Source organism: Podarcis muralis, chromosome 16 (genome assembly GCF_964188315.1).
Source record: "Podarcis muralis chromosome 16, rPodMur119.hap1.1, whole genome shotgun sequence".
Taxonomy (NCBI): Eukaryota; Metazoa; Chordata; class Lepidosauria; order Squamata; family Lacertidae; genus Podarcis; species Podarcis muralis.
In genome coordinates, this window is record NC_135670.1 from 16,247,089 (window position 1) to 16,259,163 (window position 12,075).

The window sequence follows — 12,075 nt, forward strand, 5'->3', positions numbered from 1 at the left end:
AAGAGAGAGATTGGGGGGAGGGGGGCGTGAAGACAAAGGGAAAGAGACGCAGATTGATTAGTAAGCCATGTAATATTTGCCATATTATATTAATATGTACAATAAAGCCTGATTACCAACGTTGTCCCCCTGATCTCCAACCAACCCGTCACACTTTATTGCAGTCTTTGTCAACTCAGTGTCCCCTGCACCTGCTGTTTTGGACTACAACTCTCACACTGCAAAGCATCCTCACCTGCTGCCTGAGCAGTCTAGGCTGCCAGCTGTGTCTTCCTATGGGACAATGCAAGCTCTTGGGAGTTCAAAGAAGCCCGTTTGCTCTTTCCTCCCTCAAGCCACCTGTGGTTTATGGACACCCTATTTGTACCTCCTGCAACCCCTCATCGGAGGCAGGAGACTTGAGCCAAGGTGGGGAGTGTCCCTTGAGTGCAGCAGGTTGCTACCTTCTTTGACGGCCTCCTGGATCAGCTTCTCGCCCTGGGGGGTGTCGGATGACTCGGTGCGGAAGAGGGTGCGAGGGTTCACGCAGCTCAGGGGCCCGTCCTCGCTGCAGCTCTGAAGGGCCAGGATGTCTGCGAAGAGCCTCACTTTATCCTCCAGGAGCTCGGAGATTTCCCGGTCGCACTGAAGTATCTTATCTGCAGGAGGAAGGAAGAGACATGGCTGCCGGGGGGAGGTGGTGGGTAGCAGGAACAACACCCTTTCCTGGAGTTCTTGTTTTGTTTGCCCTACCTTTCATCTTCCGCAGAGAGGCCTCGTTCTCTGTCTCAATGAGTGGGAAATCGGCCCGGTCGGGGCACCTGTAGTGGGCAAAGCGACAGCAAAAAAGATCAGTTTAAGATTCCTGGCAGAGCAAAGGATGTAACTCGCACCTTTATGCAGGAAGCTACATTCCAGCCACATAAAAGCCAGAGGAGGAGGGGGCAGAGGAAGGCACATGAGGGTGTGTGGCCTGGGGAGAGACCCAAGGACTGGGGAAAGAGGTCTGGAGGGCTGTGTTTGGCTCCTGGGCCTGAATTTGCCTACCCTGGTCTACCATGACTGGCGATCCAACCTGGGACTTTCTGTGTATCAAGTAGGTGCCCCACTGTTGAGCTATAGCCCTTCCCCTAAATAATTTTTTAAAAAAACTTGTATCTTCCATCGGCATGCATTAGATCCAAACCAGACTTTAGGAATTCTCTTTCTCTGAAACCTGATGCAAAACGTCCTAATCGGCATCTCTCAGACTGATGTGCAGACTGTAATTTGAATTTTGCACTGCTCCAAATTTGGTGAGATGGTATTTGGCACACACACAGACAGAGGCACACACACAAATGGTACCAAAATGCATTTAAAAATGTGGGTTTAAAAAATAAATAAATTAAAAGTGTACATGCTCAGTGATAAAATGTGAAGTAAAATCCATGGGGGGGGGGGGGTTTCTTTAAAAAAAAACCCCACTGATTATTGTGGAAATAGGATGTAGTGGGCTTATGAACGTGAAGCTCAAGCAAATTGGAAATAGGTTGATCTATCCAGTAGTCAAGTAAAACCAGCTCACCTTTGCCATTCATTGTTCTGTTAGCCCTACTACTGTTAAGCTTTGGGCCAAATATTTGCATAATTTATGCATCCACAAATACAGAAGGGGATTTTCTCCTGCACCTTCCAACCTGACAAGATACCTTTGGCTTTTGGGGGTGGGGGGTTTAGGGGCACCTGCTGCTCTAACAGGTTACACCCCTGCGGTCCAGAAGAAACTGAAACAGTGAGCCATGCCCTGTGAGATTTACTGAGATCTCCGGAAAGGGTTGGTGACTCTAGAAACACCTTTGTATCTTCTGAATATTAAGTTTTTCTTTTTGGGGGTAACATAGTTATAGAAACAGTAGCTAAGTTCCTGTTGACAATGATGAAGGAACGGGGGCGGGGGGAGGAGTTATTTAGGGGAATGACCGTCATTCAGAGGTAGAGCCACTTCTCTGCACACTGAAGTCCCAGGTTGAATCCCTGGCACCTCCAGGGGAGGCTGCGAAAAGATCCCAGTCAGTGTGGACAATTCTGCACCCGTTTTTTCTGATTCGGCAGAAGGGCAGCTTCCTATCTTCCTATGTTTATCCAAAGAAAATGTGGTCGTGTTTCACCATTGCTAAGAGACTGACCGACAATCTTGCCCCTCCTTTCATACGTTAATGGGTGTGGACATTTTTATTGTGAGGTCTGTTGGCTGGATCAATAAAGTGGCCGATAGACCGACTGATCTGTCCATCCCCACAAGAGCCTCCGACCAGGAGGGCTGGGCCCCATCACCCACAACACTCACAGCTGGACCGCTTGCTGGATGTGCCTCATCCAGGTGTTGCGCTCTTCGCGAGAGGCGGTGTGCACCTCGTACATCTCTGGCGGGGTGTTGCTGAGGAGGAACATGCCCTTCTCCTGGTTGGCAATGTCTCGCACAATCAGTCTTTGGAGGGAGATGACAGAAGGCTTGTCCTGGGAGAGACAGAAGAAAGTCGATAGGGTTGGACCTTGGGGTACCTTCCAGCTCTACACTTCTATGATTACCCCATCTCAGAAATGCTTCTGGGCTGACATTATGTTGTCACGTTGCAGCATTGTGCCAAATCAGACATTTTAGAGAAGCCTGGAGGCCACTTACGAGAGGATCCCACTGATTTCCCCTAACTTCCTAAAAGCTCTTTATTTCCACCCATCCCAGATAAGCAAAAAATGTAGATTTTATTCCTTCCTTTTGCCAAAGATTCCCAATTTCCTGAAATTTTGGCTCAAGTTAACCATTATCTTAACAGATGTTTGTGAGAGACAGCAAGAGAGTGTGATTCTCTTCCCCTACCATTTCCATTTTTCTCCTTTGTATTTTTGTAAAGATTGCAAGATCTCGTAACGATTTGTTGCCAATCCTTAGTCACCTGTGCATCCCTTATCGTGTGATTTAAAAAAGAAGATTCAAAGGAACCTGTCCCATTTTCAGGGCAGAACCCTGTCCAAGGTAGTGTACAACGAACATCACTAAAATATATTAACAACATATAGAAGAGCCCTGCTGGATCAGGAGAGTGGCCCATCTAGTTAGTCCAGCATCCTGTTCTCACAGAAGCTAACCAGATGCCCCAATACAAAGCCCTCAAGCAAGACCCGAGCACAAGAGCACCTTCCCATCCTGTGGCTTCCAGCAACTGGTATACAGAAGCATTTACTGCCTTCCGACCATGACAGAAGAGCATAGCCACTCTGGCTAGTAGCCATCAACAACCCTCTCCTCCATGAATTTGCCCAATCCTCCTTGAAAAACACTCAGGTTGGTGGTCATCATTGCCTTCTATGGGAGCAAGTTCCCTAGTTTAACTATGTGCGAAGGGCTTTCTTTCGTCTGTCCTGCTTCCCTTAGCCAGAGTATCCAGTGTGAGAGGCTGGGCCCTTTACACCAGGGAATAGGCACAGCCCGCAGAGCATATCTCACCAGGGTGGGGAAGGTGTACTTCTGATCCTTCTCCTGAAGGAAGATGAGAACATCTGTCATCAAAACTACCAGGACGTCTGAAAGAGAAATGGGGAAGAAACAAGGCGTTAGGGGCTGAAAGGTCTTTTGGGTTGTTGCTGCACATTCAATCCCTCACACTCCCCTATCACAGTGAAGATCTTATAGAACCACTACCCAGCACTGCTGTTCTGGAAGGAGATAATGAGGTCCCCTTTATCAACCTGGCTGTCACTTGGATCCTCCATTCTCAGGATCGCCTGCCTTGGAAGGGGTTACATCCCCTTGGAAGGAGAAGGCTCACACGACTTGGGGGTTGCTACTGGATTCTGCACTACCACTGGAAGCTGAGTGGCTAAGAATGCCCTTTTATGGCTCCGTCTGGCTCACCAGTTATGGCCCCTTTTAGAGAGAGATGAATTGGCCACTCTAGTCCATGCTCTGGTAATTTCCAGAGCATTGGATTACCGCAAAGGGCCCAGCTGTGGAGCTGCCCTTGAAGACTACTAGGAAACGTCAACTAGGCCAAAACACAGCAGCCACATAGTTGGCTGGTTTTCTGTCTGGATCTCGTATAACCCCTGGTTTAAAACAGCTGCACTGGTTGCCAGTTTGTTTTGGGCCCCCAAAAGTTGTTTTAAACTCTTTTTAATTTTGCATTGTTGTGTTTTAATGCCGTAACCTTCCCTGGGACCTTAGGGTAAAGGGCAGGTTTATAATAACAACAATAATGGCATTCTTTCAAACTGTGATGTGCCTTGAATGTGCTGGCCAAAAGCCGATGTATAACCATAGCAAATACATATATAAAGCATGACTGTGTTCAGAATCGGGGATTTATTTTGCCATCTGGGAGACCCTCCTCCTTGAGAGCCACATGCCACTAGAGGGCAGCAGTGAGCTACACACACAACCCCACAGGCTCCACCCACCTTTGAAGCGCCCAGTGGCCGTCTTCCAGAGCATGCAGCCATCGTGCACCAGCTTGCGCCGCAGCATCTCCTCTTTGCAGAAGGGGCCGTGCTCCCAGGGCAGGTCAGCCTTGGCGCGCCCATCTACCCGCCCGTAAATCTCCTGCAGCCGCGCATTCTTCTCATAGTCGTGCACTTCCTGGTCGATGGTGGAAATGAGTTCCTTGATCAGAGTCAGGGCGGTGCTCAGGTCCCGCTGGTCCGCTTCGTTCCCTGGGGTGGGGGAAGGCAGGTGGGGAGACCATGATCAAAGGCTCGGTTTGGTTATCAGGCTTTTTGGCCCCAGGGAAAACCCCTCTTCCAATCAGCTTATGCCCAGAACCCATTGCAGCTTCTCTCAGTTGCTGCCTCCCAACTGCATTGAAGATTCAATGCCCCTCTGTCTCGCTCACTTCCGGTTCCTGGGTCTCAAAGGGCTACCAGACCTTGCCCACATTCTGCAGGGCTATAAGCATCACTAGACCATTCTGAACAAAGCAACACAGCAGGCTCTGGGTATCAGTCTTAATTTGCTCTCCCCCACCAAATGGCTTTACTGAGCTCGGGAAGTTCATCAAGGTCACATTAGGATGATTATCAGCAGCTGAATATTAATTTGTTATGTCCTGGGAGCTGTGTACAATTCCACTTTTGGTAGAATGGTACCAAAGGACCTGGCAGGTGATGACGATGAATAGAGTATCTAGGTCTGATTTTTGTGCAGGCACTTTAAATACTGTGCAGAGCATTTTGAATGACTCACCAATCTCCCTTAAATACAGTATATATGAAAACTGCATAGACCCAAACGCTTGGAGCTGCTCCTGTGGCTAATGGGTGAGGGGGCAGAGAGTATGGCCAGTACTCCCAGAGCCCACGTGCTGAGCAGGGCTTGCCCAGCAAGCAAGGCAGAGAGCTTAAAAGCTCTTTCCACATCAGGTAACCCAAGCAGAGCCCCGCGTGAAAAGAGACTTGAAGCTCTACACCTTGCTTGGGGGGCCAAGGTGTGTTTGGTGTGCTAGCTCTGGAAACCGAGGGGTGCTTGTGTGTGACCTCGCAGGAACTCAGATTGCCCAAGAGATCTCGTGAGATCACCCCAGAGTCATTGTGCAGAGTGGGTCTTGCCATACAAGCAGGCCCAGCACAAAAAGAGCTTTTAAGCTCTACGCCTTGCTTGCATTTAACTTGTGCAATTTCAACCAGCCTGCCTTCAACTGTGCAAGTTAAATGCATGTAAGACACAATTGTACTGCATTACAAAGAAAGAAGATTCCTGATGATTGATTGCATGCATAACGAGGCTACAGAAATGCTTCATAGAGTTGATATTGTAGACATTAGTTGATTGTTTGATGGTCATGATTAAGCAAAAAAGAAGCCAGGTTTTTGCCCCCTTGGTGAAAGGTCACCCTGCCCTCTATTCTCTGGTACCTTTGGAGTTCTGCAGGATCCGGTCGATGAGCCCGGGGTACTTGGTGATGCGCTGGGTCACCAGAAGGATGCACTCTTGAACCCCATGCCGCCTCAGCACCGTCGACCGTGTCAGCCTCTGGAGAAAGGGGCAGAGAGGGGCAAAAGGTCACACTGGGGAACAGGTTTCACAGCCTTGGGAGTCGGAGTTCCCATTTGGGGTGGAAGGGGGTGAGGTGATAGACCTTCCCAGTGGGAAGAAAGGACGGAGAGGCCCTTTACCCGGATGAACTGCTGGAACCGCTTGTCCCGTGCAAAGAGCTCCTTGTAAAGCTTCACGGCCTTAGTGTGGCGGCTGCAGAATTCAGAGTAGGCCTTCTTCATCTGTTCGCCGCTGCTGCCTGAAAACTGGAAGGCAGAAGTGCAAGGGGGGTGAGATCACAATAGGAAGACAGGCCACAGCTCAGCTGGAAGAGCACCTGCCTTGCATGCGGCAGGAGGTCCCAGGTTCAATCCCCACCGGTATCTCTGGGTAGGGCTGGGACTCCCTTGCTTCAGACCCTGGAGAGTCACTGCTGCCAGTCAGTGTAGGCAATACTGAGCTAGATAAACCCATGGTCTGACTCAGTACAAAACAGTATCCCATGTTACTGACATACTAGCTGGGCAGGGAGAAGGGAGATAAAAGAGCTGCCTTCTCCCTCTATGCCACACACCCCACTCCAAATGGGTGCCAGCAAGAATGGCAGCTGCTGCACCTGTTGGATGAGGATGTCCCCCAGCCGGTTGATGACGAAGTTCTTGTTGCTGTCGGCGGCCAGGGACTCCTTGCGGCGCTCCAGGAGCTGGACGAGGAAGCGGTCGTGGATGTCGCTGAGCTCGTCCACGCAGGGGAACATGCTCTGCACCAGGGCCACGTCCATCTGGAGGTCCTCCAGCATGCCCTTGCGGAAGAGGTTGGTCATGATCTTCAGCGTCTGCACGTGGTGGAGCTCTGTCTGGATCAACTCTGCAGGAGCAGGAAGAGAGGGAAGATATGAACCGGTTTGCATTGGCATAGTAGAGGCAAAAGAAGATGGGGTGGGGTGGGTGTGCCAGGGCTCATCCACACTTCTCTTTTGCCTGTGACTTCCAGGCATGCGTCCAAGAGGTTTTTCATTCGCCCCACCTATTTCCCCTGGGAAAAGCCGCTGTTCACGGCTGAATTGGAGCAAACATCAGTCGGGTTTTCTGCGGATTGACGTTTGCTCCAATTCAGCGATAAATGGTGGGTTTTCCCACAGAAAGCGGCAGGACACAAGAAAAGCCTCTCAGGCCTGTGCCTAGAAGTCAGGAACCAAACGGAATAAATCGTGCGACAAAGGAAAGCGTGTAGGAACACTGAGTGCAAAGAGCACAATTCTTTTAATCGGTTCAGAATTCAGATGGTAGCTCGTGTCTGAATGTTCCACCCACACTGGAGTGTTTGTGTGCCACTAGGGAGAATTCTGTCTCCTCCCTGGTGTGCTACTTTTTTACACACCAGGTAGTTTTATTCATTTTTACAGAGGGGAGCATTTAAATATGCAATTTCCCCTTCCTCCTGCATGCGGAAGTTGTGCAATCCCAGGAGCTCTGTGCCACCTGATCCTTCTAAATGTTTTGCTCGGCTCATGGTGTCAGAGGTCTGGGTGGGACCTCTAATCCTCCTTTAAGGTTGTTATTCTGGCCAACAATAAACCCGGCCCCAAAATCAAAACGGTAGAAACACCACTCAGGGGGTTGTATTTGGTTTGAGACACTTATCAAGGAGGATCCTAACACTTTCTGCATGCCTCCCTGCGAAGAGGCTTATAAATAGCAGGCAAGGCATAAATTCCACACTCTGTATAGCAATTTCCACTGGGGGGGGGGGTCGAAGGAAGGAAGGAAGGTAGGAAGGAAGGAAGGTTATTTCCCATTCCCAATGGCTGTGAGCTTCAGGCTAAATGACACATGATGTTAAACATGTGCTTTACGGCTTATCCTGCCATCAATTTGCTAGTCCTTAAGATGCTTCAAGATTTTGTTGGTTTTGTTGGTGCAGACTCACACAGCTACCTTTCTGGAGGTTGCTACTTGTGCACTGACAGCATTTCATGTGTCTTTCAAACTGTACATTGCTGGGAAGACATTGACTGGCTGTGACTATGCTTCTCCTTCCAAGGTGACATGGCGTTTGGGATCCATTGCTTTCAGAAATCCTCAGTAGGTGGGGTGGAGGGGTGGCAAAAGTGGCACAAGTCCTCACCGTAGATGACATCTTGGCGCTTCATGACTTCCTTTTTGTGCTGCTGCAAGAAGTTATTGTCAACTGCCAGGCTCCAAGAATCAGCCTCAAAATCCTTCTCGCCAGTCTCAAAGTCGCTCATCAGCTGGTTGTATATGACTTCGGCTCCTGGAGGAAAAGAGAGGGAAAATGTGTTTGTGTTTATATGTGGAAATGACTTTGATGAAGGGGGGAGGAGGGAAGAGGATGAAAGCCTAACTGAGCCTCGAGGGCACACAGAATATGTGAGCCACTGGACACTGGGAACTATCAAACCACAACATGCACACAGAATATGTGCATCTGGGGTTGTGGTCTTGGAACCCAGGTCCAACTCACACAGAGACACTGGCTCTGATGTCCTCTCCCCAAGACTTCATCCAGGAACGCTGTATGCTTTGATTGCTCAGAAATCCCATGCAAAAAAAAAAGGGGGGAGCTCAACCACAGAGACAAAGCAGGCAGGTTTGAGGTTTACAATCAAGAAGTGTATAAATTTTATGGAGGGAAAATAAAAATAAATAAACAAAAGCATCTGGGGATTCAAGGTTGACGAACACTCAGCACTCTTAAAAACAGAGCCCTCCTCATTTGTCAGGCAGTAAATAAATAAATAAATAAATAAATAAATACCCAGCCTGTCTGTTCTTATTTGTGTTAAATTCACCCAGATTCCTAGTTTTCTACACGTACGCATAGAATATTGGCACAGGATTTCATCACCCACACCTCCCATCTCACCTTCATCGATGAGGGACTCGACTGAGAGGGTCCGGTTGCGCATGTTCAAGGAGTCAGTGGACTGGGACAGGATCCTCCGGAGGCCAAGAGGAGATTCATCGTTGAAATTCCTGGACAGGAAGAGGAGAATTTTCTAAACCAATACAACTGTCGCTTTATCATCTTTTTTAATACACAAAACAACCCTTTGAAGTAGTTGAGGTTGAGATATAGAGGGGTTACCCGAAGGTCATGCGCGATCCTTGTGAGTTTCAAGGAACCCACCAGGGATTGGAACCCAGGTCTTCTTAGTACAAGTCTGATAAGAAATACAAGACTGACACTCTCCATTACAAAGAGGGTTCACGTTTCGAGAATATTCCTACAGGGAGGGTGGGGAACCCATAGCCCTCTCCAGGTGTTCTTGGACTAAACTCCCATCCTCCTTGACCACTGGTCTCCATTGGTTGGGGTGGATGGGAGTTGGAGTGTAGCAGCATCTGGAGGGCACTGATCAGGGAAGACTGGGCAGATGTAAGTCAAAAGACAGGTGACCTGCTCCACAAAGCTCGCAACGTAAATCTGGGCACACAAGGGAGAGATTTGCGCTTTCTCTCCCCACTAGTTTAAGAACATAAGGAAAGAGCCTTCTGGATCAGGCCAATGAACCATAAAGTCCAGCAACCTGTTCTCACGGTGGCTAACCAGGGAAACTCGCAAGCAGGACCGGAGCACAAGAGCCATCTCTCCTCCTGAAGCTTCTAGCAACTGGTATTCAGAAGCATTGCTGCCTCTGACTGTGGTGGCAGAGAACAGCCACTGTGGCTAGCAGCCACCGCCAACCCTCTCCTCCATGAATTTCTCCAATCCTCTTTTAAAGCCATCCGTTCAACTTACCCTGCAATGTTAGTGGTGGAGACGCTTTTGGAAAGAGACAAGGTGGGGCGACCCCGGCGAGAGCCCAGCAGGGTCTGGCGGAAGCTCTCAGAGGGGTAGATGGCAGAATTGGGGCGCTCCCTGGTGGTGGCTGCAGATTTGAAAGAGAAACGGGGGTGATAAGAATTGCAAGACAGGCTTCCGTCGTACCAAAGGACAAGTTGCACCATGCAATTCAGGCAGCCGATGGAGCCCCACCGGGTTTCTACAAATGACTAAGGGTGCTGGTGCTTAAGAGAGCCTGGAGGCAACGCTTCCATCCCCACTGTATACAGAAAAGATCTCAGAGGTGTGGCTTTGGCAGAAAGGCGCTCTGCACATGTTCAGAAGCACCCACTATTTTCAGAGCTGGCCAAAGAGGTTTCAGGGCCACACTTTATCGAGGGGTCCATTAGACTAAAGTGAGTCTCACTCTTCCCCTGCCCCACCCCAAACTGGAAAAAGCACCTCAGAAGCAGTATCTCCCCAGCTGCCCTCTCCTCTTCTCAGCAGCACAGGCCCTACTTACTAAGGCCCCATCCACAATAATAATAAATATATTATTGATAATGTAAAGCAGCAGCATCCTGCTTTATAACAGATTCTTTAGGGGAAGCCATGACTCTTTAACTGTCAGTCCCACTTCCCAGAGAACTCTGGGGATTGTAGTTCTGGTAAGGGAGTAGGGGTTTCCTAGCAACTCTCAGCACCTGTAACAAACTACACTTCCCAGGATTCCTTGGGGGGAGCTGAGACTGCTTAAAGTGGTATGATACTGCTTTAAGTGTATATCACGGGTGGGGCCTTATAAGGCAGTTCCTTTAGAAGTGGAGAACTGCTTCCGCAGCTGACTCCCTGCTCCGCTTCCCCTTCCTGGCGTGGGATTCACAGCTCCACTCACTTTTGTTCCTCAGGGACACCGTCTGCAGGGCTGAATTGTTCTTCAGCAAGGCTGCCTTTTGCTGCTGCAAGGGGCGGGGGCGGAGAGAAAGAAAGAGAAAAAACGATGAGCAGCAGCTGGGCCATTGCAATAAAGCTCTGGTGGAGGAGAAAGGGGGTGGCTTTGAAGTATCTCCTGTGTGCTTTTGGGTGGTTCGCTCTGGAACAGGAAAGCAAGCACCGTAGCTTACGCTTGTCTCTATTTCTTGGTACCCATATCTGGTAAATTACTGCTTTTGTGTTTGGGGGACTATCTCTCAAAGTGCTGCTACCGCAAGCAGATTCCCGAAGGCTCTTATTTATTTATCTTTTCAGCTGCCTTTTCAGTCTGTGCTCAGTCAAAACTTTTCAGTCAAAACTCAGCATAGGAACATTGGAAGAGCCTGTTGGATCAGACCCAAGGGGGCTCATCTAGCCCAGCATCCTGATCTCACAGTGGCCAGGCAGATGCCTGTGGAAAACCTGCAAGCAGGATCTGAGCACAGGAGCCCTCTCTCCCCTCTTGTGGTTTCCAGCAACTGGTGTTCACAAGCACTGTCTCCGACCATAGAGAAAGAGCATAGCCATGCTGGCCAGTAGCCATCACAGCAGCCCTCTCCTCCTCCATGACTTTGTCTAATCCTCTTTTAAAGCAGTCTAGCTTGGTGCCTCCAGTGGCAGCGAATTCCATAGTTTAACGACTCGCTATGTGAAGAAGTACAAAATGCCATCCTGTAGTAAAACATTCAAAATCAAAACAAACGCCAGCACGTTATAATATAAAACCCATTTCAAAAGCAACAGCAGGAAAACAATAAAGCACACACACACAATTTTGGCTGGCATCCAACTGAAGTAGGCAGGCTTTTAAAGCTTTTTTTTAAAAACACTGCAACTGAAAGGGGCTCTGAGGATGACCCAGGGATGGCCTGAGCAGCTCAGTTCTGTACCAGTACCATGCAATACTCACTCTGAAATTGCAAGAAACAAACCTTTTAGGCACCTAACACTTTGGAACTCCCTGCCTATTGACATCAGACAGACACCTCCTCTGTACTCTTTTCAGCACCTGCTAATGACGTTTGTGCTTAGACAGGCTTGTCCATATGTTTAGAATGCTGATGTGTTTTTAGTTTATTCCTGGGTTTAATTTTTTAAATGTTTTTACTTTTTTAAAAAACTAATAACTCTTGTTTTTTTCTTTTGGTAAACCGTTTTGAGGTTTTTTTCTCCAATTAACTGATATATAAATTTCATGAAATAAAATGAATATAAATAAGTAAAATAGTGTAGTATGAGCCACAAGTTGCTTAAAAACATTAGTCTCTCATGTCCCTGCCACCCTCCTCTTGCTCATGGCTTACAAGAGTTCCCCTCTCACAAACGCATCT

General features: G+C 48.7%; 1 protein-coding gene across 7 annotated transcripts in view; it reads right to left on the reverse strand.

The window, feature by feature from the left end:
* The window catches only part of ARHGEF2 (Rho/Rac guanine nucleotide exchange factor 2), a 112,552-nt gene that overhangs the window by 7,844 nt on the left and 92,633 nt on the right, over positions 1 to 12,075 (reverse strand). For all 7 annotated transcript variants that reach the window (XM_077920314.1, XM_028708964.2, XM_028708966.2 and 4 more), the window contains 12 exons: positions 10,668 to 10,731; positions 9,749 to 9,878; positions 8,873 to 8,982; positions 8,114 to 8,260; positions 6,603 to 6,853; positions 6,127 to 6,252; positions 5,866 to 5,983; positions 4,417 to 4,668; positions 3,467 to 3,543; positions 2,309 to 2,478; positions 733 to 800; positions 444 to 638 (listed from right to left, as the gene is read on the reverse strand). In XM_077920314.1, coding sequence (XP_077776440.1) covers positions 444 to 638; positions 733 to 800; positions 2,309 to 2,478; positions 3,467 to 3,543; positions 4,417 to 4,668; positions 5,866 to 5,983; positions 6,127 to 6,252; positions 6,603 to 6,853; positions 8,114 to 8,260; positions 8,873 to 8,982; positions 9,749 to 9,878; positions 10,668 to 10,731 — 1,708 coding nt within the window. The remainder of the gene's footprint in view (positions 1 to 443; positions 639 to 732; positions 801 to 2,308; positions 2,479 to 3,466; positions 3,544 to 4,416; positions 4,669 to 5,865; positions 5,984 to 6,126; positions 6,253 to 6,602; positions 6,854 to 8,113; positions 8,261 to 8,872; positions 8,983 to 9,748; positions 9,879 to 10,667; positions 10,732 to 12,075) is intronic.